Below are 22,588 nucleotides of genomic sequence, written 5' to 3'. Positions count from 1 at the left end.
ATCCATCCATTCATCTGTGCATCCTCCCATTCATCCATCTATCCATCCATTCATCCATCCATGCATCATCCATCTATCCTTCCATCTATCCTTCCATTCATCCATCCATCCTCCCATTCATCCATCTATCCATCCATCCTCCCATCCATCCATCCATCCTTCTTTCCATCCTCCCATCCATCTATCCTCCCATCTCCAAGGGATTTCTCTGAACCAGGCCACCCTGGTAAGAGCTTTCTCCTCCGTCAGGGAGGAGAGTTATTCCCCTTCTCGCGGGGCAGCCATCCCTGAGCGTCTGTGAGTTCCGCCGGCGAGCTCTGCGTTGTGACGTCCGCCTCGTGTTTCCCCAGGAGCTGCTCAGCCAAGCGGCCAGGATCCTGAGCTCGGTGGACTTCCTGGGTAACCCCATGGGGCTCTTAAACGACGTTTCCGAAGGAGTCACCGGGCTGATAAAATACGGCAACGTCGGCGGACTGATACGGAACGTGGCCCACGGCGTGTCGAACTCCGCAGCAAAGGTAGGCACAGTTCTGACAGAGCTCACTTAACGACCGTCCGAAGAGAAGGCTACTAGGGGTGCCATGGTAGCAGTCTCCCCAATCCTTGAAAGGCTGTCCCAGCGAGGAGGGGGGTCCATTTATGAACTGCTGTCAGGCCACCCTTAACGAAGCTTTAGTTATTCTCCAAAACACCGAGGCAGGACGAAATAGTAGGGTGGAAGCTTACCAAGGAGAGAAGCAACCTGGAATTAAAGAAAACTTTATTGGAATTTAGAACAATTAACCAGTGGGACAGCTTGCCACCAGGAGTTGTGGGAGCTCCATCACTAGAGGTTTTTTAGAAGAGACTGGACAGCCATTTGTCTGAAATGATATAGGATCTCCTGCCTGGACAGGTGGCTGGACTAGAAGACCTCCAAGGTCCCACCTAGCCCTATGATTCTATGATTCTAAGAGAGATAGGGTACATGATGGATGGATGGATGGATGGATGATGGATGGATGGAAGAAAGAAGGAAGCAGGTTAGAAGGAAGGAAGGAAGAAGGAAGGACAGAAAGATGGAAGGAAGGAAGGAAGGAAGGAAGGAAGGAAGGAAGGAAGGAAGGAAGGAAGGAAGGAAGGAAGGAAGGAAGGAAGTAAGTGTGGGTTCTGCATTCACCAGTGCAACTGCTTGCCACTAGAATTTGCAGGTCCTTCCATCACTGGAGGTTTTTAAGAAGGGACTGGACAGCCATGTGTCTCAAATGGGGGTTGGACTAGAAGACCTTCAAATTCCCAGGTCTATTCTGATTGATTGATTGATTGATTGATTGGTCCGGGGTCTCCTTTTTGAGCAAGGGGGTTGGACTAGAAGACCTCCAAGGTCCTTTCCAACTCTTGTCATTCTGTTAAAATATTGCCCTTTTCCCCTGCAAGGAAGTTGAGCTTGACCAGTTGACCACGGCTGCAGCTTCTCCGTGGATGCTGTCGACAAGGGAAGGGATGATTAATGATCCCTGTCTGCTTCCCAGATCCTTCTGCTGGATTTAAAAGAAAGAAAAAAAAAAGAATCCAGACTTTCTTTCATCCGTGTCTGGCTTGTGCTTTGGGGTGGGCGGCTGGCAATCCAAGGTCGACGTCAGGGGAAACACGGCCCCTTTCCCCTTCTCCGTTACCTGCTTCTTCAAACCAGGTGGGCCTTTGGGGCTCACAAAGCTGAACAAAGCTTGAACTTTAATAACCCCTCTTTTTTATAAAATAATAATAATAATAATAATTGCCTGCCAAAAATAAAAAATAATCCTTCTTTATGGGCCGTGTCTGGTTTTGCCATTATACATTTTTTTTTTTTTTTTTTCGCTTGATGATCCCCATAATGGTTTTTCCATGTACCTTGGAAGCGTGCAGTGGGGGGAATGGCTTCTTTCAAACGCCCAGAGCTGAGGATTGAAGTTGGCACGGAGAACCCAGATCGAGAAAGTTCACTGCAGTTTGATCCCTGGAGACCAGCTGTCTCTGTGTGTGTGTGTGTGTGTGTGTCTGTGCGTGCTTGGAAAGGACTTTTGATCCTAAATATAGGTCTGCGAGGGAGTTTTCCATTACCTCTGCCTTGCAGTCTGCTGGCTTTCAGGAAAGGAAAGAAGAGAGGAGAGAAGGAAAGGAAGGAGACAGAGAAAGAAAAAAGGAAGGGAAAGAAGGAAAAAAAGGAAGGAAGGAGAAGAAAGGAAGAAAGAGAGAGGGGAAGGAGAAAAGAGAAAGAAAGAAAAAGGGGTAGAGAGGGTGGGAGGAAGGAAAGAAGGAAGGGAAGTGGGAAGGGAAAGGAAAGGAAGGAAGGGAAAGAATAGAATAGGATACAGAATAGAATAGAATAGAATAGAATGAGAATAGAATAGAATAGAATAGAATAGAATAGAATAGAATAGAATAGAATAGAATAGAAAAATACGATGGGATAGGACGGAATGCAGTGCTATGCAATGCAGTACATGCAATGCAATATATAAAATTAAAATATAAATATAATACAGCAGCCATAGATCATAACCTCTCAGGAGCCCGAAGAAGAAAGGAGGTAAATCACGATTTCCTCGCTAGGGTGGAGACCGAGGGTGTTAAAAAGATTTTGGAAACTGACAAAAAAAACATATCAACAGACGAGGCCACGAAATACCCCCAGCGAGCCAGCGAGCGTGGCTTTCATGTTGGACATGTCGTGTGTTTTTCTTTGGGAGTTTTTGCTTTCTGCTGAGCCAGCTGCAGCTGTAGCCCCCGCCCCCCCACCCCCGCAGCCCACTCCCCTTCCATTGAGAAGGCGGGGAACCGCACGGAGGCCAACCAGGAACAGAACGTTTCCATCCGAAGTGTGGAGAGGTTAAGGGGCTCAGCCGCCATTCACGGCCCAGGGGGAACGAAGGAATTGGGGGGTTGGAGGGGGGGGGGGGAAACCACCCTGAATTTTGCAGAATTTCACACACCAGACATTCTACTTCTAGTCTCCCCTTACGACTGCCGTGCAGTCCGAAATTCCTGTTGCTAAAGCGAGAGACATCCACTCAGCGAATTTCAGGCAAAAAAGGGTTGTTGCAATCTTCTTCTCTTTTAAAAACAAACAAACAAACTTCGGTGTTGCAGCACTCACAACTTCTGGAGGTGGTAGTGTTGTGCTTCCAGCCACAACCAGCAAGACCACAAAGCTCCCCCCGTTTTATGAGTCCCGCGCTTGACCCAAGAGGAGGAGGAGGATGGGTTGTGTAACATTGCCCCGTGTTGCTGCTGCTGCTGCTGCTGCTGCTGTGTGTGTGTGTGTGTGTGTGTGTGTGAGTGAGTGTGTGTGTAGGTGAAAAGTTGCCCTGGTTTTCCTTTCCACCCCCCCTCTTCCAAGCCCTCCCGCGCTCTTTCTCCCCATTTGTAAATCACTATCAATGCAGACTTTGAACCCTTGGCAAAAAAGGGAAAACATTTTTATTTATTCCTTTTGCCTCTGGCCTGGATGTTCTGTGCCGTTGTATGTATACGACAAACAAGCCCTTCAGAAGGGCAAAACTTTGGCAGCGTTTCCTGACACCCTTCCCCAAAGCACAACCTTTTCAGCAGGGACATACCACACACACACACACACACACACACACACACACAAATGCAGAGTGAGGGCTAAAGCACGAGGCAGCCACTGCATTGCCCTGTCCCCTTTGCAAACTCACATCGAAAACCAGGGTGGTTTTGGGCCAGGTATTTGTAGGTTGAGGTAGCCGGTTAATTTATTTGGGCCACGTCGTCGTGGCCGCCCGGGGTGGGAAATTCACCGGAAAATGGCAATTAATGCTGGCAAGAGTCAGCGGGGAAAGGAAACCAGGAAAGCCGCTGGCTGGACGCTATCAAAGCTGAGCCCAGCCAGAGCAGAGGAAAAAAACCCTCAAATAAATAGTGTTTAATAAATAAAATAAATAAAAGTTCAGAAGGTTTTTTTTTTTTTGGACACCTGGCCCGTAGAATTGCCCCAAGGGGGACGTGACTGAAGGGATAAAATCAGCATCATAATAGAATGCCAGAGTTGGAAGGGACCTTGGAGGTCTTCTAGTCCAGCCCTCTGCTCAAGCAGGAGACCCTAGACCATTTCAATTTGGGGGCTGGCTTGTGCCCCTTGACCCTCTGCGCCTCTTTTTCTCACCAAAGGAGCTTAAAGCCGGCTTCAAGGATGGCTTTGGAAGCGGGAGGCGTCAATGGGACGGGACTCGGGGGTCCAGTTGGAGCCAAGATGCTCCCCTAAGGCCTCTGGTGCATTGCAATGGGTCTCTCTTGCAAGCTCTTTACGGAGGGGGGGAGGGAAAAAGCCCCCCCCCTCCTGCCAGGCTTCACTTCCCCCACCCACCCAAAAAGAAAATACGATCCGTCCTGGCTTAATAAAGGCTAACTTGCCCGGGCGTTGAACCCGCCAGCGATTCTCCAGCTGGGGTCATTTCAAGTTCACTCCATGGACTTTTGACGGCCTTGTGTGTCTGTGTGTCAGTGTGTGTGTGTGTGCATGCAGGGAAAACAGCCAGCGGCTCCTGCCGGGATCTCTCTCTCCCATTCAGGCCTGTAACACAACACGGGGCACCCCCAGGCACCCACTGGGCGGCTTCACCGGAGCTCCTCCTCGGAGGGCAGCTGCCTCCCGCCAGGCCTCTGCCAAGGAGGGGAGGGGCTGCCCCCCCTCCTCTTCCTGCCGCTTCATTGAGTCCTCGTCTGGGCCAATTGCTCCTCGCCATTAGTGCGTTCGGGAGTCGTCCTGATGCTGTTCCCTAGTTTGGGCGATGGGACGTCTGCGGGAAAAGCACCCAGCTCTATAAGCACCAAGGAACCCACAGACCTCCTCCTCCTCCTCCTCCTCTTCGTCCTGATGATGTTCCCTTGTTGGGTCGTGAAATGTCTGCAAGAAAACCAAGCTCAGAGACCACCAAGGAGCCCACAATCCTCCTCCTCCTCCTCCTCTCTGCAAACCCAATTCCTTTCTAGCTCTGATGATGTTCCCTTGTTGGGTCCTGAAATGTCTGCAAGAAAACCACGCAGCTCAGACAGCACCAAGGACCCCACAATCCTCCTCCTTCAGAAATTAAAGAGAAAGAAGATTGCAGATTGTTAATCAACCCTGGAAGTCTTTATTTGACCAGTGGCTGGCAAAGAGAGGTGGAGATTAAGAATGTAAAATATATAATGTTAAGCAATCATTACCCAGACAACATGATGCTCATTAAGCACTAAGAAATGCATTTAATAGAAAACCAATTAAAAAGTTTTTTTTTAAAAAAAGACATGTTTGGAAGGCTCCGGATGAATTGCCCTCTGCCTTTGAGGCCGTTGAGGAGTTTCAAAGATTGGACCAGGAAGCCCTGAATCGTGGCTAACCCTGAATCGTGGCTATGAACGCTGCTTTCGCTAACCCGTCGTCCAAAGCTAGTCCCCTTCTCGTTCTCAGCCAAGGCATCAGGCCTCCTGCCACCAGCCATGTGCCAAAGTTTGGCACTCTTCACAAAAAGGCAGCCGCTCGACAATCCTTCCTTTGGCCGGCGGCCGGCCCCTGTCTTTTTATTATGATTATTATTTTTGTATTATTTTTTATTGTTTTTTTTTTTTCCAATCCGAGTTCTGGGCCTTTGGCCGATCCACTCCCAAGAAGCCAGTCGATTCCCCAGATCTGTTGTGGGGAGGGGGAGAAAGTAGTCGGAGTGATCAGGTTATAGCCAGGGAAGTGGGAAAATGCCCAGGTCTGTTGGGAAAGCGATCTGGAGGTTGCAAGCTTCAAACAGGAAGTCCTGGGCTTACGACCATTCGTTTAGTGTCCGTTTGAAGTTAAAGCAGTACTGAAAAAATACCCCTATATGTGTGTTATGTCTATATCTGTCAAACTACCATCTATCTATCTGTATTCTATATCCCTTATTATATAACCACCTATCTATCATCTATCTCTATATCTATCTATATCTATCTATCTCCATCCATCCATCCTTCTTACCTATATAGATAGATAGCAGGCATCGGAATTTCTTTTCGATATGTGTCATCCTGTACACAGAAAAGCGACAAAGGAGGTTATCTTCCCTTAAACGTATAGGAGTACCAGTCCTTAGGGTGTAAATTATTTAGCTACGTGTAGGGTCGTTACGTCCTGGACAATTAATATCCAGAATTAATCCAGACAATTAATATCTTGTCCTTTTTCTTTTTTCTCATCTTGATGACAGTTTACAGGAACTTTGTCTGACGGTCTGGGAAAGACCATGGATAACCGGCATCAGACGGAGCGGGAATACATTCGATACCACGCGGCAACCAGCGGTGAACATCTCGTGGCCGGCATCCAAGGCCTGGCTCATGGTAAATCCGTTATTATCAAGGCTGTAAAGTTTTCCGCCTGTGGATATATTTCCAGAACATTGAGGCTGTCCTTGGGTATCTTTCAGTTTTGATGAAAAGGAGGACCTGGGGGGGGGGGGGATCTTCAAGCTTGGCAAGTTTAAGACATTGTGGGCTTCAACTCCCAGAATTCCTGAGCTAACATGACCGGAGGAGGAATTCTGGGAGTTGCAGTCCACAGGTCTTAAAAGCTGCCAAGTTTGAAGATCCCTGATGTAGGGTCTCCTGCTTGGGGGCGGGGGGTTGGACTAGATGACCTACAAGGTCCCTTCCAACCATTTATCTCAAGGGTCTTCAAACTTGGCCAGTTTAAGACTTTGTGGGCTTCAACTCCCAGAATTCCTGAGCTAACGTGACTGGAGGAGGAATTCTGGGAGTTGAAGTCCACAAAGTCTTAAAACTGCCAAGTTTGATGACCCCTGGATTAGACAAACATTTGATTGAAATGATGTAGGGGGTTGGACTAGGAGACCTCTAATAACTCTGTTATTCTATTCTTTTCTGTTCTATATTCTGTATTATTCTATTCTCTATATTCTATATTATTCTATTCTGTGTTCTATTCTAATTCTATTCTATTCTTATTCTACTCTACTCTACCCTACTCTATTCTAATTCTATTCTATTCTACATTCTATTCTGTTCTATTCCATATTCTATTATTATTATTATTATTATTATTATTATTATTATTATTATTATTATTATTATTATTATTATTCTCTACCCTACTCTACTCTATTCTATTCTACATTCTGTTCCGTTCTATTCTTATTCTATTCTAATTCTATTCCACAGGAGAGGCCATACGTTGTGCACACTGACCTCTATCCAAAATCATGCGAGCCGCTGCCTTTTGCACCATTTTGCCACATCTTGTTCAAGCTCTTCTAATAAATATTTGTCTTTTCTCTTTTCACTCCCCCCAAACCAGGCATCATTGGCGGGTTAACCAGCGTGATCACCTCCACGGTGGAAGGTGAAGACCGAAGAAGGGGAGTTAGCGGCTTCATGTCCGGTCTCGAAAAGGACTCGTTGGGACGTTAACCAAGCCGGTGGCCGGAGCCCTGACTTCGCCTCGGAGACCGCCCAAGCCGTCCGAGAGACAGCCACGCTGACCGGCCCCAGGTGAGTCAAACCGGTCGAGTCGGCTTCCATCCGGCGTCATCATGCAAGCCGTTCTGGACTCATTTAGTGACCATTCAAGTTACAAACAGCACTGAGATTTTTTTTTTTTTTGCAGCATCTCCGGGGTCCTATGATCAAAATCAGACCCTTGGCAACGGACTCAGATTTATGACGGTCCCTTTGGCGACCATTCTGACTGGCAGAGTCGTTGGGGAAGCCAGATTCCCTTAACAGCTGGGTTGCTGCTTTAACATCTGCAGCGATAACCACCGCGGCAAGAAAGGGTCAAAGGGGCAAACTCACTCACCAGACTAAAGCCGTGGTGGGGGCTACTTGTATTAGACGTCCCTTTGAGTTGTTATAGACCATTAACGTTACAAACAGCACTGAGATTTTATTTTTTTTGCAGCATCTCCGGGGTCCCATGATCAAAAATCGGAACTAACATGGCAATGACATAACATAACATAAGGGGTCCCCTATTCTCCAAACAAGGCGACCATTCTGACGATGGAAATGATTGGGGAAGCAACCTTAGAGAAACTGTCCGGGGACTGTTTACATCAGCGATAAACCTGGCAAGAAAGGGTAGTTGAATGGGGCTTCCATCACTGCAGGCTTTTAAAGGACAGAGGCTAATAATGGTGGCCTCGACAGGGGTTGGATAGAGGCTACTCTGTTAGCCCATTCGCTTTCGAGCGCCTTTGAGTTGCTCTAGAAACTAACATAACGTAAACAGATAATAATGGAGATATTATTCAGATAAGAATGGAGGTTTTATAAGACCGGGCAGCCGTTTGTCCGGAATGCTATAGGGTCGGTCTCCAGAGGGTTGGTCTGGATGACCTCCGAGGCTCCTTCCAGCTCCGTTCCTCTGAACCCAGCAGTCGAAAGGTGCCTTGACTTTGCCTGTTGCTTCAAGCTTCCACCCTTCTCCCTCCCTCTTCCAGAACCGAGCCAAAAGAAAAAAGAGAGAGAAAGAGAGAGAGAAAATGTACTGCAAATGTCTTTTTCTTGTGTTGGCTGAACTCTGGATACTCCCTTCCTCTCCTGAGCCCAAAATAATCCATTTCTCATTCTGGTGTCACTTATGTAAAGGCTCTTAAAAAAAAAGAATGAAAGAAAACTCTTTCTTTCTTTCTTTCTTTCTTTCTTTCTTTCTTCTTTCTTTCTTTCTTTCTTTCTTCTTCTTCCTTCCTTCTTCCTTCTTTCGTCTCTTTCTTTCTTTCTTTCTTTCTTTCTTCTTTCTTTCTTTCTTTCTTTCTTTCTTTCTTTCTTTCTTCTTTCTGTCTCCTAGACCCAGAAAGTTTTATTGACACTCTTGTGGTTTTTGTTTTTTCTTCCTTGGCCAGGCCATGACACCTCTCCTTCGTCCCCAGGTCCCATTTTTGCTCTTGCGATAATATTATTTTATTATTTTATTTTAGCCCATGGCCATGTTGCGTTAGCCAGGAGGCTACGGTGCTGATGCAAAGCAAATGCTGGTGGAAATAAGAAGAATAATCAGAATAGAGCTGGAAGGGACCTTGGAGGTCATCTACTCCAACCCCTTGCCCAAGTAGGAGTTGGACTAGAAGACCTCCGAGATCCCTTCCAGCTCTGTTCTCATTGATTGATTGATTGATTGATTGATTGCTTTGTCTAGGGGTCTTCTGCTTGAGCAGGGGTTGGACTAGAAGACCTCCGAGGTCCCTTCCAGCTCTATTCTGATTGATTGTTTGATTAGGTATTGATTGATTGATTGATTGATTGATTGATTGAAAAGGTCCCTTCCAGCTCTATTCTGATTGGTGGATTGATTAGGTATTGATTGATTGATTGATTGAAAAGGTCCTTTCCAACTCTATTCTGATTGATTGATTAGGTATTGATTGATTGATTGAAAAGGTCCCTTCCAGCTCTATTCTGATTGATTTATTGATTGGGTCTCCTGCTTGAGGAAGGGGCTGGACTAGAAGACCTCCGAGGTCCCTTCCAGCTCTATTCTGATGGAAAAATAGCCAAAGTTGAGTAACACTGGCCCAGAGGGTTGATTTCATTGGGATTCCCATTATCGAACTTGGTGGCTGCATCTGACTTGGGAGTTCTGGTATTTGGCCAACGGGAACAAGCTACTTTCTATTTTCTCCCTTTTTTCCTTTCTGACCACGAGTCCCAGACACAACCCCCCCTCCCCCTCCCTTGGTATGGGAAGTGCAGCTTCCTCCAGATAATTGTGGGGAAGGGGGGTGACCCAAGGAGACCCAAGACCGTCCCTTTGTCCTCCCCTCCCCTCAGAGTTCAGCTGGGGGGGGGGGAGAGAGGGGTTTAGTGAAATAGCCTCTATTTCCCCCAAGGCGAGATTGCCCTGCTCCAATTACAACCTGGATTAAAAACCAAATTTAGCCTCTCAGGCTGAGTCAGCATCCTCTTTGGGTTGGGGGTGCAGACATTGTGCCTGGGAAATAAGTTTGTTTGAAGGGTAATTACAGCTTATTTCCCTTTCTCTCTTTCCTTTCTCTTTCTCTCTTTCTCTTTTATCTCTCTCTTTCTCTCTCTCTCTCTCCTTTATCTCACTATTTCTTTCTCTTTCTCCCTTTCTCTCTTTCTCTCTCTTTCTCTTTTATCTCTCTCTTCCTCTCTCTTTCTATTTCTCCCTTTCTCTTATCTCTCTTCTTTCTTTTTTCTCTTTCTCCTTTATCTCTCTCTTCCTTTCTCTTCCTCTCGCTTTCTCTTTTATCTCTCTCTCTCTCTCTCTCTCTCTCTTTTTCTTTTGCACACCAGTGCACACACTTACATGGGAAAACTGGCACTTTATTTTTATTTTTTTAGGAAACTGCAGAATCTGAATTAAAATTAAAATCAGGGGCAGAAAGGGTGGATCAGCGTTGGTTTGTTTTTCCCTTTTTCTATTTCTCTCTCTCTTTCTTTCTCTTTTACCTCTCTCTCTCTTTCTCTCTTTTTTCTGTCTCTTCCTCTCTCTCTCTTTCTCTTTCTTTTTATATCTCTTCTTCTTTTTCCTCTTCCTCTCTTTCTCTTTTATCTCTCTCTCTCTCTCTCTCTCTTCCTCTCTCTTTCTCTTGTTTTTTTCTCTCTCCTCCTTTTTATTCAGACCCCCCCCCAAAAAAAAAAAGGATTATCAAACCAACTTCCTGCACCAAATGGTGCTTTGTGTAGAGCAAACCACTTATCGGAAGGCAGCCCCGGGTTAGTTTCACAGAGCTCACAAATATGGGAGGGGGCAAAAGTGACTTAACAACCGATTTCGCTTGGCATCCGAAACTCCGGGCTCCTTTTTGGCCGTAAGTGGAGGAACTACCGGGCACTTGCTGGACAAGTCAAGCGACCCAGGATTGAGTAAGGGTGATTGACAGTTTCCCAGGCGTCCCTCCACCTCGGCTGTCAATCATTCAGGCTGGTGCATCGCCAGCCTTGGCTGCAGCGTTGCGGACATAAGTGTGCTGGTCGTCCTCCAGCCCTGCTCAGTGCAGTCGTAACTCCAGGACAGTTGTAAGTTCGATCCCACGTTCTGCAGCGGCCGCAAAGCCGATTCCCTGCAAGCTGCTAGGCGGCAGCCCGGTCGTTAAGCGAGCCCCGTGGTTGTTAAAACAAACCCATGCTGATCCCCTCTTCCTGTCGTCGTCCCCCGACCCCCAATTTTAATTTTTAATTCAAGTCTGTTCCGTTTCCTTTAAAAAATAAATAAATAAATAAATTAAGCGCCAGTCAGGCTGTTTGCCAACCTGGGTGTGTGTTGTCGCCCCGGTGTGCAAACAGCCATTTGGAGTTTATTTATTACTATGATTTTCCCCCTCTTCTGTTTTGGCGATGAGGAAGTGTGCGAAGGGAAACGCCAAAGGATGAAAGACGGGGAGGAGGAGGAGGGAGGGGCTGAGGGGAGGGGAGGGGGGGAAGCAAACTCCCATTGACCCCCCCCTCCCTCCCTCCCCCCCCCCTTAAGCAGGTAATCACTGCATCATTGTTCGCAATACGCTTCTGGGTTCAAGTGGAGTTCAGCCAAAGAATCCCCATTGTAGCGCAACCTGGATTTCATGGGGGGGGGGGGCGGCTTTCCCGGATACGCGCTCTTGGGAAACCGTGGTCGTGGGCTCGGGCCAAAAGGCAGCCCCGCTTTCCCCCCCAAACACACACGTGAGGACGAGGGTGGGAGGTCCCCCTGGGAATATGGCCTCCCGTTTCGATCAGCCAAGACGTTGGAAAATGCTCTGGAAAGTCCTCCAATGACAGCCCCGCTCAGCGCAGTCGTAACTCCGGGACCGTTGTAAGAAAAGCAGCCAGGATCCGTCCATCGGGATAGAGCTGGAAGGGACCTTGGAGGTCTTCTAGTCCAGCCCCCTGCAAGCAGGAGACCCTAGGCTACATCAATCAATCAGAATAAATAGCTGGAAGGGACCCTGGAGGTCATCTAGTCCAAACCCACCCACCCACCCCCGCTCAAGCAGGAGACCTAGACCGTTTCAATCAATCAGAATAAATAGCTGGAAGGGACCCTGGAGGTCGTCTAGTCCAACCCCTTGCTGAAGCAGGAGATCCTATACCAATTCAGACAGACGGATGTCCAATCTCTTCTTAAAAGCCCCCCCCCCCAAAAAAAACATTTCTTTTCTCTAGATTAGCCATAGCCAGTTCCTGCAACCATTCATTGTACAGTCCAACCCTCTAATCATCAGCAATTAAAACAATTAAAAGCCCGGAGGCTAAAAAAACGTAGAAAGAACGGTTGCAGGAATCGGGGACGGCTGGATTAGAGCAAAGAAGGATTTAAAGGGGATCATCCCGACACGATGATGATGATGATGATGAGGTCACCATTCAGTCACATCTGATGCTTCTCTGCGCCCCTTCCCATCTTAAAACCAATATAGATATATTTATTTTCTCTCTCTCTGCTCCGGCTGCCTTCCGAACTCCTTTGCTTTCCTCTTCCCAGTACTTTTTTCTCTGGGGAATTTCCCTTCGTGACAACGGCCAAAACGAGCGGGAGGCAGTCTGGTGATTTCTTTATTCTCTGTCCCAATGGGGCTTAGGAAATCCTGGGTGGGAGGGGGGGTTGTTTCCCCCCCGCCATCCTTGGGGGAAAAATAATCCATGGATGTTTAGCCTTTCCAGAAACAGACACACAATGGTGCACAACGGATGTCTCAAATGTGCTTTTATTTATGGTTCTGGAGAGAGGGCAGGAGAGAGAAAGAGAAGGAGAGAATGAGAGAGAGAGAGAGAGAGAGAGAGAGATCGTAGGAATTGAACGTGGAATGTCCTGCATTGTGAATTGGGCCTTGGAATATGTTGGCCATATGGTCATTCTGATCAGCTGGTTATTTACAATAGTTTGGCAACCCCTCCATATTCTGTGGCTTCCATTTTCTTTCTTCCTTTCTTTCCTTCCCTCCTTCCCTCCCTTTTTTCCTTCCTTCCCTTCCTTCTTTCCTTCCTTTCCTTTTATCCTTCCCTCCCTTTTATCCTTCCCTTTTTTCCTTCCTTCCCTTTTATCTTTCCTCCCTTCCCTTTTATCCTTCCTTCCTTCCTTTCCTTTTTTCCTTCCTTTTTATCCTTCCTTCCCTTTCCCTTTTATCCTTCCCTTTTATCTTTCCTCCCTTCCTTTATCCTTTTCCCTTTTATCTTTCCTCCTTCCTTCCCTTCCTTCCCTTCCTTTTATCCTTCCCTTTTTTCCCTTTCTTCCTTTCCTTTTATCCTTCCTTCCTTCCTTCCTTTCCTTTTATCCTTCCCTTTTTCTCCTCCCTCCTTTTATTAATTTTATTTTCTGTATCCCACCCTATTGTTTTCACCAAGGGCTCACGGAGGCGGACGTACCCGACGCGCCTCCTTTCTTTTGGCCCTGCAACAACAACCCTCCGAGGTGGGCTGAGAGAGAGAGAGAGAGAGAGAGAGAGAGAGAGAGAGAGCAGGACGGGCCCAAAGTCACCCCCAGCTGCTGTCTCCCCTGCATCTCCCCATCGCAGCTCCCCGTGGGTCTCGGGGCACGTCCCACTCGTGGACGGAAGGCCGGGCACCCACCCTGCCGGGGTCTGGCACCTCCCGTGGCACCGGCGGAGGGCAGCTCATCCGGCCCCGGAGCCCCCAGCCCGCCCGTGCCTTGACCTGCAGCCGAGGGACGTTCTCTCCCCCCACCCCAAGATGGATTCCCCCCCCCTCTCTGTCTCTCTGTCCTTCTGCCCTTCTCTTGAACTCGTTTCCTCCCTTGGAGTCCCTAACCTCCTCCTCCTCCTCGCCGTTCTTGCCACGCACCTCTCCTTTGCAAGGCTGCTGAAGGGTTCCTCTCCTCCCCCTCCTTGGTGGGGGTCCCAAGCCAGAACCGCAACTCGGGGTGCCTCCCTTTCAGCCCCCTCTACCCCATCCTGACAAAATCCGAGGTGAGCGGCGATGACGGAAGGCCCGGTGGGGTGGGATACGGGGAGCGGAGAAGAAAGCTTTCGGTCCCATGGATTGCGGTCTGGCGGGGAGCCAGGCCCCGGCGTTGACCGGCGGTTGAACTACAGCGTGAAGGCGTGTGTAATGCTACTCGGGGGTTTTGTACGGCCGCCAACGAGTACATATGCAGAGGGCAAAAGTTGAGAGCGAGACGAGGCTCTCCGAGTTTAACCCTCTCGCGCAGCAGCACGTAGCGGATCCCCGGATCTCGACGTTTCCCCCCCCACCGGGGATTAAAAAAAAAAAATTGGGAACTTTCAATTATTCTTTTATTTCCAATTCTCAAGCCCGCGAAGAAGTCTCGGCTTCGGGGTGGAGGGAAACAATGGGGGACATTGATGTCACACACACACACACACACACACACACACACACACGTTCCTCTTTCTCTCAGGCCTCCCCCGCCCCCCCCCCCAGCAGTGGGGCATGGGATAGGGGATAGTCCTCAACTTGCGACGGTCCAACTTTCACAACCGTCTATGAAAGAAGCGACTCAGAACCCGTTTTTTACCGCGCTTCGCTCCCCGCGGTCAAAATTCAGAAGCTTGCCCTTCCCCCCCCCTCCTATTTATGATGGTCTCGTATTTATGACGGTCACAGTTTGTCCCTGGGGTTGTGTGTGTGTGTGTTTGTGTTTGTGTGTGTGTGTGTCACGCCATCCCCTTTAGCCAAGTCACTCGGGGAGCCAGATCCGCCAAACAACCCCACTGACTCACTGATCCCGTCCCCGGGGGTTCACTTAACAACGGTGGCCAGGGAACGTCGTAAAAACCAGGGGCCAAAGCTTCCCCCTTATTGACAAATTGTTCTCACCCAGCTTTGGGGGCTGGAGGGGGGGGGAAGCGGTCATAACTCGAGGATGAACCTCTTACCTGGGCAACCCCAGGCTTAATTCAGTCTGTTGAGGAAGATTGTTAGAATGGAATAGAATGAGAATGAGAATGAGAATAGAAGAGAGGAGAGGAGAGAAGAGAAGAGAAGAGAAGAGAAGAATAGAATAGGAAGAGAAGAGAAGAGAATGAAATAGGAATAGAATAGAATGAAATAATAGAATAGAACAGTCTAGAATAGAATAGAATAGAAAATAGAATGGAATGGAGTAGAGTAGAGTAGAATAGAATAGAATAGAATAGAATAGAATAGAATAGAATAGAATAGAATAGAATAGAATAGAATTAGATCTAGGGATCTTGGAGGTCTTCTAGTCCAACCCCCTGCCTAGGCAGGAAACCCTGCACCATTTCAGACCAATGGTTATCCAACATCTTTTTTAAAATCTTCCAGTGTTGGAGCATTTACAGCTTCTGGAGGCAAGCAATGTTCCACTGATGAATTGTTCTAATTGTCAGGAAATTTCCCCTTAGTTTTAAGTTGCTTCTCTCCTGGATTTGTTCCCCACCCATCGATTGCTTCTTGTCCTGCCCTCGGGGGGGGGTGTGCTTTGGAGAACAGCTTGGCTCCCTCTTCTTTGGGGGCAGCCCCTGAGATATGGGAAGGCTGCTATCCTGTCTCCCCCGGTCCTCCTTTTCATTAGACTTAGATTGTGAAAGTCTCGGCCTTGTTTATAATCTGGTTTTTTTTCCCCCTTTAAAAAAAATAAAAAGAACAATGAGGACACTGGGTGAAAAATGTAGCTGTGCAGGTTGTGTTGCCTGCAGTCAGACATGCCCCGTGGGAGATTTGGTGGGGTTGTTTTCGGCCCCCTTACAAAAATTCCTTCCAAATAGTCCCATTTTCTCCGCTTAAGCCTGCAACAGAAGCATTCGGGTCTCTCGCCAGAAAGACAGGTTCCCTCTGGCCAAGTCAGAAATAACCCCCTTTCCTCCTGCCTGTCACCGTCTTAATTTTTGCACTTCGTTGTTTTTTTTTCCCCCTCGTGTTTTTGCTACTGCGAAAGACTTGACCCAGGTAATCCTCTACCTTCCCCCACCCACCCACCCAAAAAAAAAAAATACTGTCTATTGTGCTGGAAAGGCCTCCAATTCTTGGTTGTTTCTCATTTGCTAGATCCTCCGTTAAACAAACAAACACAGAAATCAAATAAAGGGATTAAATCCAAACAGAACACTCCTCTCAAAGTAATTTGGGAGAGCCTAAATCATCAGAAAATGTGAAAAGTTGGAAAGTTTGGAGAAAAGAAAAGAAGAGGGGGGGAAAAAAATTAAAACCATTGCAAGCTCTGTATCATGCTGGGGAAAATTGGACCAGGCTGCAGACTTTTTTAACTCTCAGGAATTTGCCATGCAATATCACAATATTTCCTTTATTTCGTAGTCCTCAAGACACCACACAATGTTTTAGAAGCCCTGAGCTGCTTGTTGGCCATAAATACAGGTTTATTTCACGCTTCATACTTTATGTAATATTTAATCATAATAAATATTAATAACCTTAATACCTTAAGTGGAAACTTCCTAGGAAGGTATTAATATTTTAATACTCGACTTATGACCGCCACTGAAGCCCAACGTTGACGTTGCTAAGTGAGACGTGTGTTAAGTGCGCTTTGCCCAGGTTTTTAACGGCCTCTCATGCGATCGTTGCTAAGCAGATCGTTGCAGTTGTGAATTCCCACGGTCGTTGAGCGAATCCGCTTTCCCCATTGACAACGTCCAGGACTCGTCATAAGTCGAGGACTACCCGTATAGAAAGGGAAGCTTTTTAAGATTGAAAAGAGAGAGAGAAAGAAAGAGAAAGAAAGAGGGAGGGAGGAGGAGAGAAGGAGAAGGAGAAAGAAGAAAAAGAAAAGAAAGGGAGGGAGGGAGAGGAGGGAAGGAGGAAGGACAGACAGACGGGGAGAGAGAAGGGAAAGAGAGAAAGAAAGAGAGGGGCGGAGGGAGAGAGAAAGGGAGAGGAGGGGAGAGAAGGAGAGAGAGACAGAAGGAAAGAGAGAAAGGAGGAGGGAGGAGGAGAGAGGGAGAGAAGGAGAAAGAAAGAGAGAGAAGGAAAGACAGAAAGAGGGAGGAAGGGAAAGAGAGGAGAGGAGGGAAGGAGAGAGAGAGAGAGAAAGGCAAACAGGAAAGAGGGAGGGAGGGAGAGGAGGGAGAGAAGGAAAGAGAGAGAGAAAGAAACCGATTCAATGATCTGGGGTGTAATTTAAACCCCGAAAAGGAGACTGGGCTGCGCAACATTCGGCACCGTCCCTGCCAAAGAATTTGCGCTTCACAATTGTGAGGAAGGAGGGGGAGAGGGGGCCTCTTTGCGGAGCCTCCGTTGTGTGGCTGATGCGTCTCAGTTACACAACGGCCTCCTTGGCCTCCCTCGCGCTTTGCAAAAATCATATCTGGGGCTCCCGAGCCAACGTAACACTGCTCCAGCGACACACACACACACACACACACACACACACACACACACAAAGGGGGGGGGGAATCTTCCTGCCCTTTTGGCCAAGCGTCAAAGAGGCTGCCACGAAGCCCGAAATCCAGACGGTCCTCGCTTGGCTCACGGTTGTTCGCTTAGCGACTGTTCCAAGTTTCCTCCCTCCGGCGCTTGCGGGGGGAGTGCTGGTGGTGGTGGGACTTGGGAAGCCAGATGGACGTGGCCTGAGAGGAGAGGAGGGCAGGCTGTGCTTTCCCGCTGGCCTTATCCCGGGTTCAAGTCCTGCCCGCTGAGCAGCCTTGCCTTCCTCCCTCCTTCCCTCGACTTGGTGATGGATCCAGTTCCTTGGCTTTGGAACAGGGACTTCCAGCCCTGGAGGGAAGCGAAGACTCAAGGCTCTGGGAGAATTGGATGCTACTCTGGGTGAACTGGGAAAGGGTGTGTGTGTGTGTGTGTGTGTGTGTGTGTGTGGCCAGAGGACAGGCCGTGCCAGAGAAGAGAACAAAACAGACCCAAGAGCACGCTCGAGCCCTTAGACTCCAAAGACACGCTGCCCTTAGACTTATAGACAGCTGCGCAGGCTTTTGGCAGTCCTCTCTTAAGCGGCTTACTAATCGAGTCAGCCTCTCGCCCCTCAACAATCCGGGTCCTCGTTTCACCAACCTCGGACGGACGGATGGACGGCCTTGAGCCAGTCGGTCAGGATCGAACTGCCAACAAGTGGGCAAGGAGTTAAGCCTGCAATTGCTGCACTCTGACCACTGTGCCCCATGGATGGATGGATGGGTGGATGGATGAATGGATGGATGGATGGATGGGTAGGTGGGTAACTAGGTAGGTAGGTAGGTAGGTAGGTAGGTAGGTAGGTAGGTAGATAGATAGATAGATAGATAGATAGATAGATAGATAGACAGACAGACAGACAGACAGACAGACAGACAGACAGACAGACAGACAGACAGACAGTGTAGGTAGGCAGGCAGGCAGGTAGACCTTTTGGATAAATGTATGGATAGGTAGGTAGGTAGGTAGGTAGGTAGAGATAGATAGATAGATAGATATAGATATAGATTAGATAGATAGATATAGATATAGATATAGATTAGATAGATAGATATAGATATAGATATAGATTAGATAGATAGATAGATAGATAGATAGATAGATAGATAGATAGATAGATATAGATATAGATTAGATAGATAGATAGATAGATATAGATATAGATTAGATAGATAGATAGATAGATATAGATAGATATAGATATAGATATAGATTAGATAGATAGATAGATAGATAGATGATAGATAGATGAGAAAGAGAGATGATAGATACTGTAGATGATGGATGGATGAGTGGATAGATAGATGACAGATCATAGAGGATAGAGGTTACAGGTGATAGGTAGATTAGAGAGAAAGAGATGATAGAGATTGATGAGGGATAGATAGAGATGATAGATAAATACTGTAGGAGATGGATGGATGGGTAGGTAGGTAGACAAACAGACAGACACATAAAAGAGAGAAAGAGAGATGATAGATACTGTAGATGGTAGATGGATGGGTGGGTGGGTGGAGAGAAAGAGAGGTGGGGATACCTGGATACCTAACTAGATGAGAGACAAAGAGAGAAGGAGAACAGGAGATGCCACCACAGGGAGTCTAGTCTGCAAATGGTTGTCAGTGCGGAAAACAGTCCCAAGCCCCTTTTTCCGTTGCTCGTCGTAAGTTCGAACGGCCACTACACAAACTTGTAAATCAAGCACAGTTGGGCTCACGGGTGCTGGAGACCCCCTAGGCCTTGGACCCCTTGGCCCAAGGGCCGGTTCTCCTTTCCTGCCCGGAATGACCCCTTTCTTCCTCCCCCTCCGATTGACAGGACCCAGGCGGAGCGGATACGGCGGCCACGGTGTTGCCGGGGACCCCAAGGGCTGCTACCCCGCTACTCCGGGAGCCAGGCGGAAGGGCAGGAGATACTCCTCAGGCTGGCCGATAACCTCCAGGATGAGTTGTAAGTACCAGAGGGAGGGAGTCCTCGGCTTCGCGGCCTGGATCCGAACCCAGCACCACCCCCACCCCCTTGGAGTCGCAATGATGGCCACTGTGCGAGTTTCCAAGCCGCAAAGCGAGCGACGCTTAAACGACCTTTTTCTTCAGAGTTAAATCTTCTTTTTTTAATCTTTTTTTTTTAATTTAAAGTATCTTGCTAAGTGATCCCACATTGTTATTCTCAGCTGGGTTCCCTGTTTCACTTCTGAAAAACAAAAACAAAAAAAACGTTGCTGAGTAATTAAATTACTTCCTGATGTGTGTGTGTCTGTGTGTGACTTTTGCCGGAGGCGGTCCCGACTTTCGGGCCATAAATTCTCCCTCCGTAGATGCGGTTGATTCTCCTTTCTTTTTCTTTTTTCTTTTTAAAAAAAACTCCTTTGATTTATTTATTTTTTTTAATCGGTGGCGCTGGCTGGGAATTCTCCCTTTTGCAATTGGTGGGATTGGGAAAAACCTGGCATTTTTTTAAGGATCACTAAGGAGGCCTGGCAGCCAACCCGGATGGGAGAAATGGACGTCAGTGAAAAACATGACCTACAAGGTCCCTTCCAACTCTTATTATTATTCTATATTCAATGGAACAGAAGTTGCCTTCGGAAGTTGTTGGAGCTTCATCCCTGGAGGCTTTCAAGAAGAGACTGGATTACCCATCCGTCAGAAACGGCGTAGGGCCTCCTGCTTGGCGTAGGGTGGGGTTGGACTAGATGACCTACCAGCTCCCTTCCAGCTCTTGTGAATCTCACGCTCTAAAAAAAACGAACCCTCCCGTCTTCCCTCCTCCCTTTCCAGCTTCATCGCGGTGGAGAACGTGGACGGCTACGGCGTGGTCATCTCTTCCAGAGCGGTTTATTTCCTCAAGAGCGGCGACGCCCTGGACCGAGAGGCCATCTTCCTGGAGGTGAAATACGACGACCTCTACCACTGCCTCATCTCCAGGGACCACGGGCAGGTCTACGTCCAGCTGACCAAGAAGGCCGTCAATTCCGCCAGCGGCGTCTCGATGCCCGGCCCGTCGCACCAGAAGCCCATGGTGAGCCGCTCTCTCTCTCTCTCGGGACGGTTGGGTTGGATCCTTTGCACCGGTTTGAAAGGAAACCCTTTGGAGGCTTTGGAAACCCTTATTACAAGGTATTCCTCGGCTTAACGACCGACCGTCGCGGAGCCGAAACCTTCCCTTGTTAAGCAAAAAGGCAGGTGGCTTTTAGGGTTGGGCACCAGGTTGAGTTTGCTTCGGCGTTGCGCATGGAGCCCTTGTGATTAAACCCAGTTGTTTTAGGGTTCAGTCTGGGGCCTTTTCAAACCAATGGCCGGGAGTCCTCGGCTTAACGACCACCGTCGGATGCCCGAACGCCTCTGCCGCACAACAGAAGTGGCAGAGCGAAGGCGGATATTTTGTGAGCCCACAAAATGTCCGTGGCTGAGCGTTGCTAAGGGAGGGTCATCCCACTTAATGACCCCTCTTGCCACCGTCGTTGAGTGAATTGCTGCAAGCGGTGAAGTCGTTAAAAACGAACCTGCCTTCCCCCGTCGAACCTCAGGGAGCCGGCGACCGTCGTCAGGGTGAAAGAAAACAGCCTTAGGTCCCTTTTTCCAGCCCCGTCGTAACTTGAGCCGTCCCTAAACGAACAGTTATAAGTTGTTATATTCCCTCAGAGACAGTTGTCAAGCAAGCCGTGAAGCAAGCGGTATATATAAGTCTCCAAATTCAGCACAGCACGTCTTTGCCTTGACGACGGGATTTCCATTTCTAGGTTGTTAATGTCGTAAGTCGAGCATTACCCAGAATTCTCAGCTGGTGAGCTGACGGGAAGAGCTTTTTTATTGGGGACCCTAGGCCATTTCAATCAATCAATCAATCAATCAATCAATCAGGATAGAGCCGGGAGGGACCTCAGAGGTCTTCTAGTCCAACCCCTTGCTCAAAGAGGAGACCCTAGGCCATTTCAGTCAATCAATCAATCAGGATAGAGCCGGAGGGACCTCAGAGGTCTTCTAGTCCAACCCCTTGCTCAAAGAGGAGACCCTAGGCCATTTCAGTCAATCAATCAATCAGGATAGAGCCGGGAGGGACCTCAGAGGTCTTCTAGTCCAACCCCCTGCTCAAAGAGGAGACCCTAGGCCATTTCAGTCAATCAATCAATCAGGATAGAGCCGGGAGGGACCTCAGAGGTCTTCTAGTCCAACCCCCCTGCTGAAGCAGGAGGCTTTGTGTGTGTCCTTTTTTTTAAGCCTCCGTGGTCCTGTCCTTCCTCCCGCAGGTCCACGTCTCCGCCGAGGACGTGGCCGTCCGCCTCTGTCAAGAGATCAACTATGCAAAGAGCCTTTTCTACGAACAGCAGCTCATGCTGAGGTCCGGCGAGCCCCACGAACAGTTAGAACTGGACTCCTGACCCGGAGGAAACCGCCCCCACCCCACCCCGGCCCTCCTCCCACCACCACCGCACACTCAGCTCAGCTGGAAAATCGGGGCCCCGTAAGGACGTTTTCGGGTGAAGCACAGAAACCAAAAACTCCGCAGGGGGGAAGAAAATGATCTTGCACCGACAGCCGATACCCCTTAAAAAAAACCCTGGTATTTTCTTAACCATTTCTGTATGTATATATATGTGTATGTATATATATATACATATATATATAGTACACACACATATAAATATAATATATATATATGTGTGTGTGTGTGTATACATATATATTATTCTATAAATATAAGTTCCAGGTAAAACTGAAAAAACAGACATCCCGATGTATATATATGTGTGTATGTATGTATGTATCAGGATGTCTTTTTATATATATACATACACACACACATATATACATACATACATATACATACCCTTGTGTGTGTATGATGCGTAGACGTGTGTGTCTGTCTGCACACTTGATCGCACACGCCAGCGAGGTTGCACAACAAGTCTTTCTTTTTTGTTTTCTTTCCGTGTAAAGAACTGATAGGAAAAGTTATATTGCACTGATTTTGAGCATTTTTGGGGGGGGAGGGAGGGGGGGCTGGGCTGGGGGGAAAGGCACTTTTTTTTTTTTTCCTTCCTTTCGCTGGAGCGGCCAAGAGGCCGAGGAGAAGAAGGGACTGGGGGACGTGTCCGAAGTGCTGGGTGGGGTTTCTCCTTTGGCATCTCGGGGGAGGGTGGCGGTAGGGGGGCATTGATTTCCCCCCTGGGGGAGAGAGGAGTGGGTAATACTCTCCCCACCCACTCACCCACCCCTGGTGGGGGGGCGGGGAATCAATCCTTGCTAGTAGGCTGGTTTTCTTTCCGGCA

At 48.2% G+C, this 22,588-nt stretch overlaps 1 protein-coding gene across 1 annotated transcript in view; it reads left to right on the top strand.

The window, feature by feature from the left end:
- The window catches only part of VPS13D (vacuolar protein sorting 13 homolog D), a 75,520-nt gene extending 53,215 nt beyond the window's left edge, over window positions 1-22,305 (top strand). Inside the window, 8 exon segments of the mRNA XM_087944629.1 lie at window positions 351-518; window positions 6,204-6,336; window positions 7,310-7,396; window positions 7,399-7,440; window positions 7,443-7,503; window positions 19,135-19,266; window positions 20,097-20,337; window positions 21,566-22,305. Of these exon segments, the coding sequence (XP_087800755.1) occupies window positions 351-518; window positions 6,204-6,336; window positions 7,310-7,396; window positions 7,399-7,440; window positions 7,443-7,503; window positions 19,135-19,266; window positions 20,097-20,337; window positions 21,566-21,697 (996 nt within the window). The 3' untranslated portion in view covers window positions 21,698-22,305.
- The last annotated feature ends 283 nt before the right edge of the window (window positions 22,306-22,588 follow it).

The sequence above is a fragment of the Notechis scutatus genome, chromosome 16 (assembly GCF_049901735.1).
Source record: "Notechis scutatus isolate UNSWTSFEM ecotype Mainland chromosome 16, rNotScu1.2, whole genome shotgun sequence".
Taxonomy (NCBI): Eukaryota; Metazoa; Chordata; class Lepidosauria; order Squamata; family Elapidae; genus Notechis; species Notechis scutatus.
This window is presented reverse-complemented; position numbering and strand designations above follow the sequence as displayed.